Here is a 23,716-nt window from a genome sequence, read left to right on the forward strand (position 1 = left end):
AGTTGCCTGGGGAAAGAACCTGTTTCTCAGCTTGTTTTTATGCATTGTAATGTCACCCCTGATGGGAGAAAGTCAAAGAGGATGCTGGGTATTCCTATGCTGAGTGTTTAGCTTTGGGCACAACAATATTTTCTGCCAAGTGCATTACAGCTGAGCCAGAATGCACTGAGTTCCTAAACAGATCAATGTTGGAGAGAATTCCTCAGCTTAATTTAAGCACACTCTGGATTTTAAATAATCAATGAGGTTTGAGGCTGCTTAATTATGTCTCCCAATGACAGCAGAGTGTCCTCATAAGTAGCAAAAGTAGAGACAAAACAACACACGGTGATCTCATTCTGCTGAGAAAATCCCCAAGAGCACTCTGCAATCTATTTCTAACATATTAAACTTTGTTAGGATGAGTGGGAGGTAGATGAAGGTTTAGATATTCCAAGGCCTCCAGCTCTTTCTTTCCAGTGATCAGATATTCAGTCTTAATGACCCTTAGCTGAGTGACTGACCGCTTTCATCCACACTTTTCTGTGGCATGGTAGACAAAGCAGGTAGGGAACAAGTTTGGACTCCCCTTACAGGATATTACTAGAGCTTGCTCCCTAGACCTGCTTCCTTCTCACTTCCGTTGGCCAGGTACAATGGTTGTTGGCTAATGGGGCTGAGGGGAAGAGAGCAATCCTTGTGAAACATATGCAGTGCAGTGTTATACTATCTTTTTACACAAAATCAACCAAATGCATTGGAAACAACAGTTAAGCTCAAATGCTCATGGCAAAAAAGAATCTCCTCACTACTTCTGGGATATTCATAGCAAATAAGTTTTGTGCTTAGTTATACATCCTGTCTCTTGACATCAGTAAATGGTTTAAAATGTCAGACTTATAATAGCTAAACTTCAGGTGTGAAACTCTCAGATATAAATCAGTCCAAGCATGGCATACCTCAGCTCTAAAATATTTATGGCATTTCCAGATGGAAAGATCCGGCGTACGAAATTGAAGTCCCCAATGTAGATGCTGCCATCTGGGCCGCACGCCAGTGCAACTGGTGCATAGAGTTTATTGTCCTTTGCCAGGCTGTTACAGTTTGGACATGCAACGCTCCGTTGACGACCATTTCCCATGATGCTTGTAATGACAAATGGTTGCTGGGATATAAACTGGTTCTCTCCATTCCCTTTGTGTAATATTCCTGAAAACAAAATTAAAAGGAGGACATAACTAAGGGGGATTATATTTGTTTCGTTGAACACTTGCTGTATAGAGATTGTATGTGATTAAGATATGATCTTGACAATTCATGTGAAAGAAAATTGCATATTTGAATCAGAAAAAAATCTACATCATGGTTCCATGCACTTTAAAAATATGAACCCATTCTAATGCGATGATATATTTAAATACTGCTGACAACTGACAATTGGTGCAATTCAAGGATCACTTGAATGTTTACTTATATGTCATACATTTTATTATTTGTATTCTCTTATTTTTTAATGTAATTTCTTCATCGCGAGAAGCTGGTCATTATTTGTATGGTGACTTTCCAAGATAAGCAACAATTCTGAAATGATTCTTCACAGCTGGGTTAGGTACCAAGCATGACTGCTCTTTCAGATAACTAGTATTGGCATATTTGGTGTCAGCTGTGCTTTTATCTCTCTGCAGAGTCCATGGTTTCTGCTAGTAATTATAGACAGGGACAAAGTGCCCAAGCGTTAATTATTTAGATTCCACAATGGTCATATATGATCTACAGATTCTGTTTGTCACAGTAATTGTAGCAGCTGGTAAGAGGAACCTTTCAAATGTTAGAATATTGCATGGTATTGTAGGTATTGTAAACTGACTTGAAGCTATTTTGACAAACAAATAGCTTTCCTAACATTTAAACCACATAGCAGAATTTTGCATCCAGTCAGTTTTATCTTAAGTAATACTTTCAAATACCCAAATGTTCTGTACATTATTATTTGACTCCTGCTCGAAGTGCTGGAAATGTTGCATATTTCAGAATCCTGACACAGTACTGCTTAATCTAAAAATCTCACAATCGATACTACAATAGTAGTGCTGATAGAGAAAGGCAGCTGCATTCTTCAATAGTAAAACATACCAATACAGGCAGAATGATTATTACAGACAGCCTCATATTTCATTGATCAATCAAGATGGCACGACATGACTTATACTACGAGGATATTAATAGATTAGATGGATTAGAAGTCTATAATTTGTAGGAGTAAGTTTAAAGACAATGACTATACTTCATTAGGAGTTTGAAGAGATTTACTATATCAACAAATACACTCAAAAACTTCAATAGGTGTACTGTGGAGAGCATTCTGACAGGTTTCATCACTGTCTGGTAAAGGGGTGGGGGGGTACTGCACAAGACTGAAAGAAGCTGCAGACTGTTGTAACTCTAGGCAGCTCCATCTTGGGTACTGGCCTACAAAGTACCTAGGATATCTTCAAGGAGCGGTGTCTCAGAAAGACAGTGTCCATTATTAAGGACCTCCAGCACCCAGGGCATGCCCTTTTCTCACTGTTACCATCAGGTATGAGATACAGAAGCCTGAAGTCACACACTCAGTGATTCAGAAACAGATTCTTCACTTTGCCATCCGATTCCTAATTGGACATTGAACCTGTGAACACTACCTCACTTTTTAAATATATATTATTTGTTTTTTGCATAATTTTAATCTATTCATTTTATGTATACTGTAATTGATTTACTTATTATTCTTTTTCTTCTTCTATATTATTTATTGCATTGAATTGCTGCTGCTAAGTTAACATTTCATGACACATGCTTATTCTGAAAATGAAAGGGAGGGGGTTTATAGTTACATAAAATAAGTAAAATCCCACTAATAGACTGCCATAATATTTGTTTTGCACACTGGGACTATAAGGAGCAGGAAGCATGCACAGCAGAGCCTCTAGTAGATGGGGGGGGGGGATAATAAAGGGAAGTATTGAAGACATTAGAGGACTGCATTCCCAATAAAACAAAGTGACATGAGTGGCTGTAAGGGCGAATGTCTGGAAGGTTAAAAGCAAGAAATCTATCACCTGTAGTTGTAAATTTTATAAGTCAGTTCTACCAGTGCAGAGCATCTTAAAGCATGTATTATCATATACTATTATATATCATATATTTAGTTTGAGATAGGAAGATGCTATTTGGCTTATCAAGTCTAAGCTATCCATTTAGTTTTTCCACTGCAGGCAATTAGTTGGAAGCCTATTATTTACTCCAATGTCTTTTTTGCAGAGTGGAACAGCTGGGAAAATCCATGAAGTCTTGTGTGGTGAATATCGACTCAGGAATAGAACATACATTGAGACATGGAACTTTCCTTTGCTATAAACCCTGTCATTACACATGATTTGATAATCAGCTGCATTTTATGTTCAGGAGAGTCTAATCTCATTTTATACCTAAACTCCATTTAATTCACTGACTTCATGTCTTGTCTGTTTAGCTTTACTGTTTTTGTATGACAAGTGCTCAAAGACCTTTCAATATTTTCTAATTTTACCACTACAATGTTTTTGTTGTCATCATATATGATATTTGAAAGATACATTCTTTGCAATTTCACTTCTCTGCAAGTGGAGTCGTGAATGTTTCACCTAAATGGTGCTTGGAAGTTTGCCAATTTTGAAAGAATGCAGTTTAATTCTAGCACTAGTTTTGTGCGTCATTAGGAGTTACAGGGAAGTTAGGAAGTAGAAGTCTATCTGGCTTTAGTTGCCAAAGATCTCATCTTTTGTCCCAGGGTTATGTCATGAACAAGTACATAGTAGGTTATATCAGTCAACTGTTGTAAGATTAAGGCATTCCAAACCTGAGAAGGTGCTCACAAAATAAGCAAAATGAAAGCAATGGCATATAAAGACTTACAAAGGAGATGAAGGAACCTCACTAGGGATCTTCTCAGGGGTTCTCTTGACTTGTATCATAGCTATGATGGGAGATTTGCAGAAACCAAAGAATCACACATGACAGTAAATTACAGCCAAGAGGGATGTCATTCAATCCACTTTGATCATGCTAGACATATTAGAGCTGTTTAGGTCAATTCAACTTCCTAATAATCAAAAGCAGAATCTCTACTAAAGTTGATTAAGAAAATCACGACGGAAGTTCCTGGTCACAAAAAATTGTGTGAAATTAATTGCATCCATATGAGAAGGAGAAGGTTGGGAATAGGAGTGCAACAAGGAAACCAGGGTTAAATTGCCTTTGTTTAGCTTTATGTAGTGTTCTGCTCCAGGAATCCGTGATTCTTTGTGTTCCATTTGTTAAAGGGAAATGACCATCAAAACTAACAAACGTGTCCTTTTTCACAGGTTGTAACCAGCCACTTGATTTCTCAATATCCCTCTCTTTCACTTTGCCATTAAACATATCTAATTGAACCATTTATATTTTATCTTTCACTGTGCTTCCTTGTAATAAGTTTAGCTGACTTACAGAAGTTCTATTTGAGTTTGTATTTTAAAGCTTAACTTTAAACTTACATTCTATAGTATTTAAATTGCTGATTAAGAAGGAAGCTAGGAACTAACTGAGTAATTAGAGGAGAGTAAATTTAACTTTGGTGGTGGGCAAATTATAAGAATCAATTCTGAGGGTCTGGATCAATCTTCTTGTTCCAAAATTATTTTAGTGGCAGTAAGCAACGTGTTGCCTACCAACATGCTTCTGCAGGGCTCATTAGTGAGTTAGACTTAAATGAGGGGTTGCTGAAACTTGTGTGTCCAAATAATATAGAAATTGACCATTTGTAGTTGACAGTGAGCAGAAAGTTACAGATGGTTTGGTCAGTTAGGCAAAAAAGTTCCATATGGAGATTGGTCTGGTTGATCATACCCCTGGGGAAGTGCAACAAGGCAAGGAATTACACAATAAAGAAAAGGATACTCAGAGATACAGGGGAAGAAATAGAAATAGAGTGCATGCTCATCAGTATTTCTTAAGTCAATAATTTAATTATAAAGACATACAAGATGCTTTCACTCTGTAAGACATAAAAAGAAAGAGTTGGCAGATCGTGCTAAAACTACAGAAACCACTTTATTAGACCACAGAATAAATATCATGTACACCTCTGGTCACCAATGTGTAGAAGAGATGTGACTGTACTGGAAAGACAGCAAGGAAACTTTATGAGCATGTTTTCCGCACCAAGAAAAGGATGGATATGTTGCTTGTCATCTTTGAGCAGAGGAAACTGAGAGATGTAGTAGGTGTATAAAGTACTCAGAAAAAAACAAATAGAAATGAGTCAGAAATCAAGGGGCCATAAATTTAAACTAATTGGTCGAAGAATTAGAAGGGCCAGCAGGACTATGTTTTGACCTAGAGGTGTAGGAGGAATATATTTTCATCCAGAGGGTTGGAAGCGTTTTGAATTTATTGACTGAAGAGGAAGGCTAGTCAGAAAACTTTATCATTTTTAAATAGTACTTGGATGTACACTTGAAATATTATGGCCTCCAGGGCTAAAGTAGGGAGGTTGGATTAGCTGTTCCAGCCAGTGCAGTTGTAGTTGGTTGAACACATCTTCTTTTAACATCACAAATTTCAAAGCTTCATTTATTATCAAAATATACAACTCTGGAATTCATTTTTTCTGGGTAGCCATGAAACCAAGAAAGCAAAGAAAGGCAACCTCCTAAATCTCCCCTTCCACACAAAATACAAACAAAAACAGAATAGACACATTAATCCCCACCCCCCCCCATCACTCCTCTCACACAAGAAAAAAAGAGCAAAATGCAACAACCCCCCCCCCGCACAAAAAAATCAACAAAATGGAACAGGCACATTGACCCCAAATCCCCCTCTTCACACCAAAAAAAATGAGAAGGATCAGGTGAAAAACACAGAATATAAAAAACTGTAAGGCTGAAAAAAAGTCTTTAGCCCAAGTGCAGATCCAAAATGCACAGGCACGGTGGAAGACTCTCCCCTCTCCGGAAGCAGAGCCATTAAAAGATAGGCCGCCGACGCACTTGCCCTGACGCTTCAATCTCCCTCGTCATTTTAATCGGCACACAATGGAAGCTTTAAACGGTGAAATGGAGTCAGATATTGGCCTGCGCCCTGTGCTGCAGCCTGCCTGCCACAAGGTTCATGAACATTGCTTCTGCATCCAGGAACCCTTTCAGAGACTACAGAGTGGTTTTCTATAAATCTATGAAAACATTCTGCAAAATTTGCAAAAATCTAAGTAAAACTTTTGCAAATTTTCTATAAATCTATGAAAGCAGAGCACCAAATGCATGCTATCACAGAAAGCATGTGCAAACTCCTGACAGCACCTAAGGTCAGAATCAAACCTAGGTCACTGTAACTGAAGAAAGGCAATCCTATTTGTTCTTGCATTGTGCTAACAATTGTACCGTCATGATATCTACCTGCGGTAACTGAGAATAGTTCTCAGTGGAAGTATCAGCTTACTACCAATGTCCAGAACTAGAGGCCACAGTTTAAGAATAAGGGGTAGGCCATTTAGAACAGAGATGCGGAAAATCTTTTTCACCCAGAGAGTGGTGGATATGTGGAATGCTCTGCCCCAGAAGGCAGTGGAGGCCAAGTCTCTGGATGCATTCAAGAGAGAGCTAGATAGAGCTCTTATAGATAGTGGGCTCAAGGGATATAGGGAGAGGGCAGGAACGGGGGTACTGATTGTGTATGATCAGCCATGATCACAGTGAATGGTGGTGCTGGCTAGAAGGGCTGAATGGCCTACTCCTGCACCTACTGTCTATTGTCTATTGTGACAAAGAGGCATATAGGAGTCACACAACTTTGCGCTCAACTTAAGATTAAGGAATTCATGGTGGACTTCAGGGAGGGGGAATCGAGGGATCAGCAGTGGTAAGGGTGAGCAATTTCAAGCTCCTGGGTGTCTACTTTTCTGAAGATCGTTCCTGGGCCCAAAATATTGATGCTATTGCCAGGACATGACAGCAGTTATGCTTCATTAGGAGTTTAGGAGAATTGGCAAAGAATCTTGCAAATTTCTACAGACGTACCGTGGAAAACATCTAAACGGTTGCATCACCGCCTGGTATGGAGGGACCACCGTGCAGGATCGGAAAAAGCTGCAGAAATTTCTAAACTCAGCCAGTTCCATCATGGGCACTAGCCTCACATGCATTGAGGACACCTTTAAAAGGGAATGCCTCAAAAAAGCAGCATCTGTCATTAAGAACTCCATCACACAGAACCTGCCCTCTTCTCATTGCTACCATCAGGGAGCCTGAAGACACCCACTCAACATTTCCGTATCAGCTTCTTCCCCTCTGCCATCAGATTTCTGAATGGTTAATGAACCCATGAACAATATCTTTCTTTTTTTTTGCTCTTTTTGCACTACTTACTTAATTTATTTTTATGTATATTCTTATTGTAGTTTAGAGTTTATAAAAATTATTATGTATTGCAGAGTACTGCTGCGACAAATCACGGCATATGCCAATGATAATAAACCTGATTTTGTGGCTCCCACACAAATGCTGAGATTTCACCAAAATCAGCATGCTCTTCATCAGTGATTCCTAAACTGTACTCCAATGTTTAGGAGTGTGAACTTGGTAGTAAGCCCAACAGTTACAGTTTTGAAAGTGCCTGCTAAATCTATGGCAGATTAGACCTGGCCTAGAAAGAGCAATTCCATTCATTTTACAGAGAAGAACATGTGGGATAGGTCTAAAATAATTGTAAGGATATCTCGCATAGACAACGATTGATGATTAGTGGATTAGAAAAGGACACTGCAAATGCCATACTGTAGGTCAGCAGTGATCATGTGTGGCTAACCATGGACAGAGGACATAAAACAGAGCAATGATGTTGATGAAGAATTTAAAGGGAATAGTGCAAGAGCGTACAATTTTATACTTCCAGATAAGAATAATTTAAATTATAAACCAACATGGTTTTACAAATTCTTCCTGCATTAAATAACAATAGGGGTAAAATGTTTCATATTTTCAAAAATTGATCTTAGACTCAAAACATACTGGGATTCTTAGCAATACCTACTGGTATTTGAAATTGAACAGTAATATGGCTCTTTTAACGGCAGAAATGAACTTTGCCTCATTTTAGGAAATTGTCCTCCTATCTTAACTGTGAACACATTTGTAAGTCTATTAACAAAGCATTTTCCAAAAGTCACATATTAACCATAGGTGAACAAGAAGACCTAATTTTGACTGGAATAATATTCATGAACTTTGACTAATACTTTGAAAAATGCTCTGCTTCTTATTCCATGAAAGCCATAAATGAGTTGTAATTTATGCACTAATTGATCTCCTGTGGCTGAGCAGTCAGCAAATTAAGAACAAATGTACTCTTTTGGTAAAGAGGGATCAGAGAGCACAATATAATTGGACCAGATCTGAAAACCTGCTTGCTTAAAATGCAATATATCTGCTTTGAATTTCATATCCAACTTCAAATCCACATTTACTAAAGAATTGGTTGAAGCAAACTTTGACAAAAACTATGATCTGATTCAATTAGTCTAATGATGGTTAAAAAAACACAAATTCAACCATTCAACCTCAGGTCCGGTATAATTGGAGAGATTTTGTGATCATCAACAAGCTGCTGAGGTTCACAGTTGACCTCTAGGCACATTCTAGAGTGGGAATTTGGTGGACGAGGAAAGGCAAGATGTAGCAGTGAAATCTTGGGCTGTAACATGTTCTGTCCCGTTATGGGGAGTGGGAGTGTGGGATGCAGAGGATGTTTCATCCACCAAATATTGAATATATTTAGACAGTTAGCTATGTCACACCTCTCACCCCTCAGCATCACCCTCTCCCTGTCTGTCAAAACTTCCAAGAATTTTTGAATTTCTCTACTATTAAGAAATAATAAAAATGTATCAAAATGAAATCAATGAGAGGGAGTGTGTAAAACAAGCTACCTTTCAATCAGGTCCATGATTAACATTTAAAAGGCAGAGTTTTGCGGCAGTTTCTCTGAGTTGGCAATGACCAATCAACAAGAGGGATTCATTAAAAAGGGCCAAAACAAAAATAACATAAGAGCAAGCGGAGCAGACATCCTTTTGAGAGCAGAACAAGTGCTAGACCTGCCCCTACACCTCCTCCATCACTACCACTCAGGACCCTAAACAGTCCTTCCAGGTGAGGCGACACTTCACTTGTGAGTCTGTTGGGGTTATGTACAGAGTTCGGTGCTCCTGGTGTGGCTTCCTTTACATTGGTGAGAACTGACGTAGATTCAGAGACCGCTTCACTGAGCAGATATACTCCGTCTGCCAGAGCAAAAGGGGATTCCCTAGTGGCCACCTATTTTAATTCCACTTTCCATTCCCATTCTGATATGTCCATCCATGGCCTTCTCTACTTTTGTGATAAAGCCACACTCAGCTTGGAGGAACAACACCTTATATTCGGTTTGGGTAGCCTTCAACCTGATGGCATGAACATCCATTTTACAAACCTGGTAATGCCCCCCCACCCCTCCTTTCACCATTTACCATTCCCTTTTCCCTCTTTTACCTTATCTTCTTGCCCACCCATTGCCTCCCTCTGGTGCCCCTTCCGCCTTTTCTTTCTTCCATTGCCTTCTGTCTCTTTCGACAATCAACTTTCCAGCTCTATTCTTCATCCTTCCCACTGCAGGTTTTACCTATCATCTGGTGTTTCTCTCTCCCCTCCTCCCACCTTTTAAATCTACTCCTCAGCTTTTTCCTCCAGTCCTATCGACTAGACATAGACATAGATATAGAAGCAAAGACATAGAAAACACAGAGTACTCTTTTCCTAGATGCGACTTGGCCTGCTGGGTTCCTCCAGCATTTGCAGATTTTCTCTTGTTTGTGATTCTTTACAAGTCAAGTCAAGTCAAGTCACTTTTTATTGTCATTTTGACCATAACTGCTGGTACAGTACACAGTAAAAACGAGACAACATTTTTCAGGACCATGGTGCTACATGAACAGTACAAAAACTAAACTGAACTATGTAAAAAAAAACAGAATAAGTTACACTAGACTACAGACCTACCCAGGACAGCATAAAGTGCACAAAACAGTGCAGGCATTGCAGTAAATAATAAACAGGACAATAGGGCAGTAAGGTGTCAGTCCAGGCTCTGGGTATTTAGGAGTCTGATGGCTTGGGGGAAGAAACTGTTATGTAGTCTGGTCATGAGTGCCCGAAAGCTTCAGTGCCTTTTCCCAGACGGCAGGAAGGAGAAGAGTTTGTATAAGGAGTGCGTGGGGTCCTTCATAATGCTGTTTGCTTTGTGGATGCAGCGTGTAGTGTAAATGTCTGTAATGGCGGGAATAGAGACCCTGATGATCTTATCAGCTGACCTCACTGTCTACTGCAGGGTCCTGCGATCCGAGATGGTGCAATTTCCAAACCAGGCAGTGATGCAGCTGCTCAGGATACTCTCAATACAACCCCTGTAGAATGTGATGAGGACGTGGGGTGGGAGATGGACTTTCCTTTAGAGTGGCTTTGGCCTTTCAGACTTGGGCAAGATCAGGCTTGGGCGAGGTAAAGTATCTGGTAAGTCTTTCTGTTCTTATTTGTTCATTCCTCATCTGTTAGAGCATAGGTGTATAGTGAGAATGGTTTCATGTGCAGTGTGTTTGTACTGTGTGTGTGAGATATGGGAAGTCTGGGAGACCTCCAATCTCGCAGATAGACATATCTGCACCAGGTGCACTGAGCTGCAGCTCCTGAGAAAATATGTAATGAAAATGGAGCTGCAGTTTGATAAGCTTTAACTCATACGGGAGACTGAGGAGGTGATAGACAGAAGCTACAAGGAGGTTGTTACACCTCAATTGCAGGAGACAGGTAACTGGGTGACTGGGAGAAGGAGGGGAAATGCACAGGACTGCAGAGTACACCTGTGGCCATTCCCCACAATAATAAGTATACAACTTGAGATACTATTAAGGAGGATGACTACCCGGGGGCTGCCACAGTAACCGGGTCTCTGGCAATGAGTCTGGTGCTGTGGCTCAAAGGAGAAGGGAGGTGATAGGAGATTCCATAGTCAGAGGAACAGAGACGCAAATCTGTAGGTGTGATAGAGACACCCGGATGGTATGTTGTCTCTCTAGTGCCCTTGGCAGGGATGTCTCAGGTTGGGCTCATGGATGAGCAGCCAGAATCCTTGATGCAAAAGAGACGGATTGCACCTGAACAGGAGGGAGTCCAGTATCCTGCGGGTAGGTTTGCTAGAGTAGTTCAAGAGGGTTTAATCTAATTTGCCAGAGGGATGGGAATGGGAGTGATAGTGCTGAAGAATGGGTAGTTGATTTACAAACAAAGGCAATCTGTAGTGAGACTTCTAGCAAGGGGAGGCTGATGGGAGAGCAAAATTTCGTCAACAGGATGGGTTACAATGTAAAAAGTGAACGAAATTGAAAAGGATGTAGGTATTATATCTGAATGTGCGCATTATATGGAAAAAGGTAGATTAACTTGTAGCACAGTTACAGATTGGCATGTACGATGTTGTAGGCATCATGGAATCATGACTGAAAGAAGATTATAGCTGCGAGCTTAACATCCAAGGATACACATTGTATTGAAAGGGTAGGCAGGTAGGTAGATGGGATGGCACAGCTCTGTTGGTAAAAAGTGAAATCAAATCGTTAGAAATAGGTGACATAGCGTCGGAAGGTGTTGAATCATTGTGTAAAGCTATGGAACAGCTAGAGTAAAAAGACCCTGAACAGAGTTGTATATAGACACCCAAAAAGTAGCAATGATGTTGTCTACAAATTAAAATAGGAAATAGAAAATGCATGCCAAACAGACAATGTTACAATAGTCATGGAGGATTTCAATATTTAGGAAAAATCAGGTTGATGGTGGATCCCAAAAAGGGGCATTTCTAGAATGCTTAGGAGATGGCTTTTTAGAGCATCTCGTGGTTGAGCCCACTAGGGGTCAGCTTTTCTGGACTGGATATTGTGCAATGAATCAGAAATGATTAGAGAGCATAAGGTAGAAGAGCCTTTAGAAGAAAGTGATCATTATATGATTGAGTTTACCCTGACATTTGAGGGGGAGAAGCTAAAGTCAGATGTATCACTATTATAGTGGAGTAAACAAAATTAGAGGCATGAGAGAGGACACAACCGTGGCTAATAAGAGAAGTCAAAGCCACATAAAAGCCAAAGAGACGACATATAATAGAGCAAAAATTACTGGGAAGCTAGAGGATTGAGAAACTTTTAAAAACCAACAGAAGCCAACTAGAAAAGTCATAAAGAAGGATAAGATGGAATATAAAAGTAAACGTGTCAATAATATTAAAGCAGATGGAGCTTAGAAAAATAAAGGCCTTTGGGTAAACCTTGGTAGTTCTTAAGGTAAGGACATGTTTAGCACAGCTTTGTGGGCTGAAGGGCCTGTATTGTCCTGTAGATTTTCTATGTTTCTGGGACACCAGAAGTTTTTTCAGATACATAAAGTGTAAAAAAGAAGTGAGAGTGGTTATCAGACCACTGGAAAATGATGTAGTAATGAGGGACACGGAAATGGCGGACGGCACGAATAATTTGCATCAGTCTTCACTGAGGAAAACATTAGCAGTATGGTGGATGTTCTAGAGTGTCAGTGGTCAGAAGTGTGTGAAGTTGGCATTACTTGGGAGAGGGTTCATGGGAGTCTGAAATGTCTGAAGGTAGATAAGTCACCTGAAGTTTGGCAAGAATCACTAGATTCTGGAATTATTCTAGAAGACTGGGAAGTCGCAGATATCACGCCACTCTTCAAGAAGGGAGAGAATCTGAAGAAAGGAAATTATAGGCCAGTTAGTCTGACCTCCGTGGTTGAGAATATGTTGGAGCTGACTGTTAAGGGTGTGGTTTTGGGTACTTGGAGGCACATGATAAAATAGTCTGTAGTCAGCATGGTTTCCTTAAGGGAAAATCTTGCCTGATGCATCTGCTGGAATTCTTTGAAGAAATAACAAGCAAGATAAACAAAGGAGAATCAGTTGATGTTGTGTACTTGGATTTTCAGAAGGCCTTTGACAAGGTGACACACATGAGGCTTCTTAACAAGTTAAGACACAATGGTATTAGAGGAAGGATACTAACATGGATAAAGCAGTTGCTGATTGGCAGGAGGCAAAAGTTGGGAATAAAGGGAGCCTTTTCTGGTTTGCTGCCAGTGACAAGTGGTGTACCATAGGGTTCTACGTTATATGTCAATGACTTGGATGAAGGAATTGATGGCATTTCGGGATTTATACATTTCTCTGACATTGAATGCATCTTTGAAACATTTGAAACCATTGAAGCATTGTTGCCAAGTTTGTGGACAATGCAGGTATTCTGAGGAAGCAGAGAGGCCTCAGAAAGATGTAGACAAAATAGGAGAATGAGCAAAGAAATGGCAGATGGAATATAGTGTTGTGAAATGCGTTAGATAGAAGAAATTAAAGGGTAGACTATTTTCTAAATGGAATGAAAATTCAAAAATCTGAGGTGCAAAGGAACTTGGGAATCCTTGTGCAGGATTCCTCAATGGTTAATCTGCAGGTTGAGTCTGCGGTGAGGAAGGCAAATGCAATTTTAACATTCATTTCAAGGGGATTACAATATAAAAGCAAATAGGTAATGCTGAGTCTTTATAAAGCACAGGTAAGGCCTCACTTGGAGTATTGTGAGCAGTTCTGTGCCACATATCTTAAAAAGGATGGGCTGACATTGGAGATGGTTAAAAGACGTTCATGGAAATGATTCCAGGATTGAACAGCTTGTCATATGAAGAGTGTTTGATGGCTTGGGGCCTATATTCACTAGAATTCAGAACAATGAGAGCTGAATGAATGGTGAAAGGCCTTGACATAGTGGATGTAGAGAGGATGTTTCCTATGGTGGGACAATCTAAGACCAGAGGACACAGCCTCAGAATAGAGGGTCGTCCTTTTAGAATGCAGATGAGGAAGAATTTATTTATCTAGAGAGTGGTGAATCTGTGGAATTCAATGCCACAGGTGGCAGTGGGGTTGAAGTCATTATGTATATTAAAGGTAGAGGTTGATAGGTTCTGGATTGGTCAGGTGCTGAAGGGATATGGGAAGAAGGGAGGAGATTGGGGCTAAGAAGAAACTAGGATCAGCCATGATGAAATGGCGGAGGTGGCTCAATGGGCCAAATGGCCTAATTCTGCTCCAATATCTTAGGGTCTTATATTCATATGGTCTAAAATAAATATTAACAACTATGGGAACTTATTTATATCATTTAAAACACTCAAACAAGTTCAGATATGTTTGAAAACACTTCTTATAATCCTCTCAGCTATTTCCTCTAATTGAGAAAAGAAAGGAGAACACCCAGCCCCCTGCTTCACCCACATGAGCTTAATCATTTGCAAGTGGTCAGGGTCTTCAGTAAGTGAAGAGGATCTGCTGTAACCTTGTTTTCCGATGGTAATCTCCAAAAGTTGTCAAATATTGGTGCGCTGTCAGCAAAACAGCACTGAACAGTTGGTCAAGCTTTGGACTTCCCCGTTTGCACAAATGCGTGCAGGTTCTGAACTCACTGCACAGAGGACCCACAGAAGCTCTGCACAAGACGGTCAAAATTTCCCAGCAAATTCGAACCAATAAAAAAATCTCCTCAATGCTCTGACTAAAATTTGGAACCTTATTGTTGTTCTCCAGTCTGTCATTTTCTGAGTATCTTTGCAGTTCATGAAGCCTATTATTAACTTTTCTCCGGTGATGGACTCTGGCATACAACAAACGACAGGCAGAGAGGAATTAGTTGGACTCTGTTCTCTACTTTAGAAGACCTTGTCTTGCAGATGATCTCATATTCCTATCACATACATACCAGCACCAGCAAGAGAACATGCAGAGCCTGAGCACCTTTGGTGGATTGTTTGGGCTCAGAGTCAGTCAGAGAAAGACTGAGATAATGACCCTCATGAGTCTCTTCCTCCTGTCAAGGTATATGGTATTAACTTACTCATGGCAGCCTTATTTGGCAGGATGGTGGAACCTAGGATGACAGTCAGTGGAGACTCAGCAAAGCTAGAAATGTCTCCAGATCAATGAGCAACATATGGGGATCAACATACTACAGTGTCCACACCAAGGTGAAGCTTTACCAGAGCTGTGTTCTGTTGACACTCTTGTATGGGTCAGAATGCCGGCACATGACACTAAGTGACCTTGCCAAGCTGCGACATTCCACATCATGAGCCTCTGGAAGATCCTCCGCATTTTCTGGTCAGGAAAGATTTCCAACCACACCCTTCTCCTTCAGTTTCACCAAGAGGACATGGCCACAACCATCATGAGGATACACTGAAGATGGGTTTGGCATGTGATGAGAAGAGAGGCCATCTCCCTCATCAAGACCGCATTTCATTGTAACTCTGAAGGGCAGAGTAAATGCGGGAGACCGACAACTTTGTGCTGTACCATGAGGCAGAAATGAAGACCCTGAACCACACTCGGGGCACAATAAAGAAGATGGTTGAGGACAGACAGAGATGGAGGACCTTCATTGCTGCTCCAAATGCCAGCAGCGTAACAGGCAGTAACTTACCCTTCACACAGAGACATAAAGAGGTTTGTCAACAAAATAAGTCTGAAGTGCTTCTTTCCCTTGATTTCCTTGATAAGTTAATGGGTTGCTTATTGATTAGTTTCTGGAGAGCAGGATTTCCAATTAACATATTAAGCATGTCTCTTTCTGTTTAACCAATCAAGGTTACAGCAATACTTAAACAAAATCAGAATTTCAGATCCTTGTCATGTAAAACTATCATAGAACAGTATGATTGGGACCATATGAAATAACTTTTGAAAGTCATAACAATATCCACAGCATTTTCCTTAACATCAAACACATTCACTTCAATTAAAAATATTCAATTAAACGAGCAAAACATGAAGCTTCCCTTTTCCTATCTCTGCTGACCCACACCCCCCTCCCAACCTTTGAAAGGAATGATCCATTCACTTATACCGAGGAGGTATTCTTGTGTTCAGCAATTCTTAAAATTCGATGACTGGAAACTGCCAGTTCAACGTCCAATAATATATTAGACAAGAATAAATTAAGAATGAAAAATATAAGCCTGAATTAAGTAGATGATTTAATAAGGACAACATCACAAGGTTAGAAGAAAAAGTACACAGCTCAAAAATATGGTTAGTTATTAGTTTTTTTCTCAGAAATTAAGGATGACAAACAGGGTTAAAATCTCTCATGAGCGTACTCAGTTCTGTTAACCAATGGGTACCTAAAGCAGTAATATGGGAATAAGGACTTGTATTTATTTACGGTAGTATCTTTCACTAGCACAGCATGCTCTCAAGCCCTCTAGCTTAGGTGAGACACTTTTACTTGAGTACTTCAGGGGTTGGGAAGGTTATAAATGGCAGGAACACCATTCTATAAACAAAGTAATAATTATCTTTTTGTGCATTAGTCCTCAAAGTTTATTCTGTTGCCTTTACCTATAGGGACACAGCATCTTGCACATGCTACCTGTCTGTTGTTTTAGTTATGTTTCTTTTTATTGGGAGATTTAAGAGCACAGTACCACTGACATTCTGGGATCAGTGATAAACACTGGCATTCCAAGTATGACAATGTTAAATGCTGAGTAAAGCTTGCTCCACCAATCATATGAGTTAGCGTTAACCTTTAAAAGGAGCTTCTCATGTAATTTCTAGCATCAGCCATTCAATCATCTTGCAAAAATAAAAATCCAATGTGCATCAAATGTATAGAACTGTCAGGATTTGGACAAAGATTGTCAAAGAGTTGCATGAGCAGAAGAGAAAGACAATCATGTCATTTGGATGGCTTGTGTTCGAACGAAGACATTGAAAGCCTAACAGCATGTCCATGGTTTTTAAATGAGATTTTAAAAATGACAAATATGGTTTGCTCCGAAGTCTATAATCAATTTAATGTTTACATTGCACAGTAGATACCAACCACTTTGTATGTTCAAGACATGATGCTTGTCCAGAGACCATCCGCCGAGATTGGAGGCATCTTTTTCAAATCCTTGGAGAGTTGCTGTTCTTTTCTCCCAGAGTATCAAATCAGGACAGGTTTCATATTCATAACCCACTGAAACTGAGAAACAATAAAACAAAACTTCAAATCTCTTCATATAGATATTATACTGTATGCTGAAATAGAGGCATTATATATTTCAATTAAACATTTTTCAATAATAAATCTGTGGGGGAAAAGCCAATGATCTGTACACTTGATTGTGCCTGTGTCAGTAATCAGATTGCTTCAATTATTGTTGTTAAATATTATATTATTACTATTCCTTATTTCCTTCTTTTTGTATTTTCACTGTTTGTTGTCATTTGTAAACTGGCTATCTACCCTGTTGTTGCAGTCTTTCATTGATTCTCTTATGATTATTCGATTTATTGAGTATGTCCACGAGAAAATGAATCTCAGGGCTGTATGTAGTGATATATACTATCTGTACTTATTGTGTACAGTTCTGGTCACCGAATTATAGGAAAGATATCAACAAAATAGAGAGAGTACAGAGAAGATTTACTAGAATGTTACCTGGGTTTCAGCACCTAAGTTACAGAGAAAGGTTGAACAAGTTAGGTCTTTATTCTTTGGAGCGTAGGAGGTTGAGGGGGGGCTTGATAGAGGTATTTAAAATTATGAGGGGATAGATAGAGTTGATGTGGATAGGCTTTTTCCATTGAGAGTAGTGGAGATTCAAACAAGAGGACATGAGTTGAGAGTTAGGGGGCAAAAGTTTAGGGGTAACACGAGGGGAAATTTCTTTACTCAGAGAGTGGTAGCTGTGTGCAATGAGCTTCCAGTAGAAGTGGCAGGTTCGATATTGTCATTTAAAGTAAAATTGGATAGATATATGGACAGGAAAGGAATGGAGGGTTATGGGCTGAGTGCGGGTCAGTGGGACTAGGTGAGAGTAAGTGTTTGGCACGGACTAGAAGGGCCGAGATGGCCCGTTTCTGTGCTGTTAATTGTTATATAGTTATATGGTTACTTTAATACTAAATTAACTTCGAACTTTTGAGTTTTGATTATTATAACTTACCCTCTACTTCAGTGAGACCAGAAACTTTCTGCCCGTAAACATCTGTTTTGTTCCATGTGAAAGTATAAGCCAGGTCAGGCCTGGCAGGAAACCATTTCTGGAAGAGTCGACCCTCAATAGCAATGGTAAGATGAACCTTGGTTAATCCAGTTGGAATAGAAGAATGAGTCATGATAATCCTCAGTAATGATTTATATCCAGGAGCACGGCTGCTGAGGTAACTGAGCTTCACAAAACTGGCTGGGATAGCAATCTCTTCCTGTACAACCTGGCAAGAAAGGTTAATGTCTTTGAGTTTGAAGTCGTTTTGTAACAGAAACGAAGGATAAACTGTAATGATCCAGCACAAGTAATCTTTTTATTTAATATCATCATTTTCTTTGCAAAAGAGCCTGAAATTCATTTCTACCTTAATTTGCTTTCAGATTACTATTAGAATGACGAAAGACAGTCTCCTCCTTCTGCTGGTTCAAAGCATTCTTTGAAAACTATAGTTGCGGTTATGGTAAAGTAATGCCTGAAGGATTATTGGATAAATTGCTGGATAAATTTTTTAGGTGCCAGCAAGAATCAATAAACAGTCACAGGTTAATCAAGGACAACTAGCATGGATTTGTTAAGAAAAGATCATGACTGACCAACATAATTGAATTTCTTGGCCATAAATCATTGAAAGAGTCTTAGGTAGATAAGGTAAACGTTAAGTAAGTAGATGAAATGCTCATCTTTATTGGGTAAGTTACAGAATACAAGAGCAGGGATGTCTAGACATACTGTGAAAAACATCAATTCTAGAATACAGTGTGCAGCTCTGGTCACCACACAACAGAAAGTTTGTGAAAGCAATAGAAATAGAGCAGAGAGACAATAAATAATAAACACAGCGATTCTGCAGATACAAGAACTCTGGAGCGACACACAAAATGTTGGAAGAGCTCAACAGGTCAGGTAGCATCTATGGAGGGGATTAAACAGTCGATATTTTGGGCCGGCCCGAAATATTGACAGTTTATTTCTCTCCATATTAGAGGGTGACAGAGAGGTGTCAGATTTACTTGAGGGCCAGCAAATCAATGTTGAGGGATAAGGTTGGCTGGGATGGTGCTGTTTTATGTAGCAATAAGATAAAAATTAAGTTGAACAGAGGTGCAAAAAATCTATGAGGGGTGAGGATCCCACAAACAGGAAGATATAATTTAGGAGCATCGATTTAAGTTATTTGACAGAAGGATCAGAGAGGAATTATAACTTCCATGGCACTGTTTCAAGATGCTGAAGTTAAGATTTACTTAACGTCTATTTGTAAGCAGGTTGTTTCCTCTGGTGGGGAAGTCTAGGGCCAGTGGGCACAGCCTCAAAATAGAGGGATGTCCATTTAGAACAGAGATGTGGAGGAATTTCTTTAGCTAGAGGGTGGTGGATCTGTGGAATTTGTTCCCACAGGTGGCTTTGGAGGCCAGGTCCCTGGGTGCATTTATGGCAGTGGTTGATAGGTTCTTGATTATTCAGGGCATGAAATGTTATGGGGGAAGACAGGAAAATGGGGTTGAGAGAGAAAATGGATCAACCATGATTAAATTCCGGAGTGGACTCGATGGGCCACTCCTAATTCTGCTCCTATGTCTTATTTTTTGACTGGCATTGACAAGATAGGCTAAATTACCTCCTTCTATATGGTACGTTTCTTATTATTCCAGGATGAAACCAATACAGGTATCTGTCAGAGGTAAATAGTTAGATGCTTTAATAAAGATATTATAGCAGGATACCCAGCACAAGATTATGAGGGCACATGGATTATTGAAAGCGAAGTCTTGTTTGACCACTTTATTAGTGTTCTTTGAAGAACTAAAATGTCTAGTGATCAAATGCGGACCGGCAGCTAAACAGCACTGAGATTTCCAGAAGCCATTTGACAACAAGTCACATGAAATGTTATTGCAGAAAATAAAATGTAGGAGGTGACATATTGGCATTGGTAGAACTGGCAAAGAGGAAGCATAGACCAGGCATAAGTGGGTTGTTTTCTGTTTGACCAGTTGCAACAAATGATGTGCCAGAAGTATTAGCTGACAAAGAAAGATAGGAAAGTAAGTTGTGAAATTAGTGAAAAGAAACGGAAAAGGGACATAAATAACTTAATGACTGAATAAACATCTGGCAAATAGAAGATGTGAGAAGTTGTAGAAGTGTTACAAAATAATAATGCTTAATACCTAATTTTGAGAGATTACATAACTCAGAACTAGAATGAACTGAGTCTCCTGGTTTTCGTTTCTTATCTGCCATGTCAGAGTATGATGTAGGTGATCATGGTATTTCCATGACCATGATCGTTCTAGGCAAATTTTTTCTACAGAAGTGGTTTGCCATTGCCTTCTTCTGGGCAGTGTCTTTACAAGATTGGTGACCCCAGTCATTATCAATGATCTTTAGAGACTGTCTGCCGGGTGTCGGTGGTCGCATAGCCAGGACAAGGTATGCACCATCTGCTTCTATGGCTTCATGTGACCAATGATCAGGCAGGGCGGGAGGGTGGTAGGGAGGGAGCTAAACAGGGTGACCTGCAGGCTAGCCTTACACCTCCTTTGGTAGAGACATATCTCCACACTACCATCGGATCTCTTCGTGCATGATTCACAAAAACCCAATAATGATAAATTGAGAAACTGAACAGAATGTTATTGTTTATTATGAGGGGAATTGAATGCAACAAAAAGGAGGCTATGTTTCAATAAAAATCATACCTGATGCATGAATACAGAATTCACCTCCTTATTTATGAATGGAGGTCAATGCATTGGAAATAGCGGGGAAATTTACTAAACCAATATTGGGAAAGAAAAGATTTTCCAATAAGAAAGGAGTGGACAGACATGGCTTGTATCCATTGATATTTAGAAGAGTAAGAGCTTGAATTGTCTGTCCTAAATGGGCGTAAGTAGTTTTGACAGGGAGTATATGGAGAGGATGCTTCTTCTTGTGAGAGATTCTGGAACAAAAGATCAGTGTTCAAAAGCATGGGACCACCTACTTAAGACAGAGAAGAGGAAAAACTTTGAAACACTTTTCCTCAAAGGGCAGTGAAGTAGAGTCTTTTAATATTTAGATAGATAGATAGAAGGATTCTTGGCAAGAACTAGGTTCCTGATAAGCAATGGTTAAGGTTACTGCAGATGGACAGGAATGCAAACTTGAGGTTACAAATGAAATTAATGATGATCTTGTTAGGCTTTGCAGGATTCAGCTTAAACCATGTCATCAAGTTTGCGGATGACACAAGAGTGGTTGGCTGCATCAACAACAATTATAAGTTGGAGTGCAGAGAGGAAGGGGAGTGGCTTGTGAACTAGTGTGAGAAAAACAACCTAAGTCCAAATGTGGAGAACACCAAGGAAATCATTGTGGACTTCAGAAAGGTGCAGATGAATTACCCACCTCTGTGATTACATAGCTCCTCCGTAGAGAGAGTTAAGTGCACCGAGTTCCCGGGAGTTCACTTCATAGGTGACCTCACCTCGTCCCTTAATATCACCTCCCTGAACAAAAAAACTCTGTCTCCACTTCTGAAGGAGATTGAAGCAAGTGAGTCTCCCCGCCCCCCCCACCACCACCCCATATTAACTGAATTTTATAGGAGCACTATTGAGAGCATTTTGACAAGTTGCATCTCCAACTGGTATGGGAGCACCCGAACATTGCACTGGAAGTCTCCACCAAGGACTGTGAGAATGGCTGAGAGGATCATATGGGTTTCCCTTACCATCCATCGGGGACATTTATCAGAGGCACTACGTACGTAGGACTCTTAGTAATATTAAGGATCCCACCCATCCATTCAGCCTCCTCTTTGAGTTCTGCCAACAGGCAAGAGACACTAATGCATAAAAACAAGAACGGTCAGGATGGAAAACAGATTTGTCCCTAGACTATAAGGCTTCTGAACTCCCTGCAATATTACATTTGAAGTGTCACTGGTTAATCTGTTCTGTACCTTATAATATTTAATTTATGCACTTTATTTTGTTTATTATGTGTAATCCATCTGTAGATTTTATCTTTACTTTCATAAGCTATTATGTGATGTGTGTTATGTATACTACAGTGCTTTATACCCTGGTTCGGAGAAATGTTGTCTCGTTTGACGATATACATGTATATAGTCAAATGACTATAAACCTGACTTGACTTGAAGTCTCGGAGCAGGCTGAAGGGGTTCAATGACTTTCTCCTGCTCCTAATTCATATGTTCATACTTCCTCTATTTAGCATCAGCTGGTAAATTTACTCAGACTGACCATAAATTTGGTGTTGTTTAAAATATTACACCAAGTGTGTGCTCATGCAGTTGTGAATCACATCAATAGGGTAGAGTGAGCTTTATACTGCATGCGTCTTTATGAGTTCTGTATGTTCTTGACATATTTCACCTTGGTTGCTTTTAGTAAATAACACTACTTTATTTCTGGAAGTCTTTTTCTTTGAAGTTAATGGCGATGAATTTTGGAAAAGAAGGGCAACACACAACAGCCGCCAATTTGTGCATTCGGCCTTCCGTTGGTAAATTAGTTACGTCTCAGTATTAATGCATTTCACTTTATGCAAGAAATACATAAAATAGATCGACCATTTCAGATCAAGTTACTCCAAGTTACACCCTGAAATAATGGCTACACATGTGATCAATTCCTCATCAAATCAGTTCTAACAATTACCTTTTGAATATTTACTCCCTAAAATGTGGGGCTACAGTTTTTGAATATGTCCAGCTTCTGTCCCTTCCAGTTTTGGAGAGAAACTATTTAAAATGATATATATCAGTCCTTACTGGTTTGCTGAAAGCAATTCTACTTTATCAGCTGTAAAGGGCACAATTTCAGTTGAATTGCAAGAGAAATTAGCATATTTATGGGCTGGAAATAATAAATTAGTGCTTGTGATCAAGGAATTGACATATTCAGATTAATCATTGAATACACTGAACTCTGCAAATCCCATATGGTCCGATGTCAATTAACTTTGATGGCTGTAAACCAGTGATCAGTCGAAAATGTTTAAGTGCTAAAGTCTATGGGCATCCCAATGCACAAGGCTTTCGGTGAAGCTTAACCGGTAAAAGTTGCTAAGTATAATACAATGGCAGGTTTTTATGCTATTTGGATAAATATGACAGCATTAGAAGTTGAAGCTCAGGATTATCTCCCAATCAGCAGGATGAATTCCATTCCCTGGAACAAATCCGCACCTCCAGGTTCCATGAATAAGCCGGACCTAGTAGTGGTGCTGCTTATTCATGAGTGAAATGGAAGCTCCCATAAATTAATACTTCCACATTCAAAAGATGACATTAATGAGTGTGCAATTGTGCTTTACAAAAATGAACAGATGATTGTTATTTGCATCAGCACTGAAAATAATCATACTTCAGCTCTATTGTCAGAAGCCATAGAGAGTAGGCTCTGAGACTAAACTCTTCCTGTTAGTTATATTACTTTTAGAGTGGATTCTACCACTAGAATTCATAACTTGTACATGAGAAAATAATAATGATAAAATAATGATTTGTTGTATGCCTGATCCAGCTCAAACATGAATGTAAG

The 23,716-nt window shown here is 39.6% G+C and overlaps 1 protein-coding gene across 6 annotated transcripts in view; it reads right to left on the reverse strand.

Annotated features, from left to right (window-relative positions):
- Nucleotides 1-23,716, reverse strand: part of tenm1 (teneurin transmembrane protein 1) — a 2,244,326-nt gene that overhangs the window by 154,176 nt on the left and 2,066,434 nt on the right. For all 6 annotated transcript variants that reach the window (XM_073058035.1, XM_073058034.1, XM_073058032.1 and 3 more), the window contains 3 exons: nt 18,117-18,384; nt 17,006-17,149; nt 939-1,188 (listed from right to left, as the gene is read on the reverse strand). In XM_073058035.1, coding sequence (XP_072914136.1) covers nt 939-1,188; nt 17,006-17,149; nt 18,117-18,384 — 662 coding nt within the window. The remainder of the gene's footprint in view (nt 1-938; nt 1,189-17,005; nt 17,150-18,116; nt 18,385-23,716) is intronic.

This window comes from Hemitrygon akajei, chromosome 10 (genome assembly GCF_048418815.1).
Source record: "Hemitrygon akajei chromosome 10, sHemAka1.3, whole genome shotgun sequence".
NCBI classification, from domain to species: Eukaryota; Metazoa; Chordata; class Chondrichthyes; order Myliobatiformes; family Dasyatidae; genus Hemitrygon; species Hemitrygon akajei.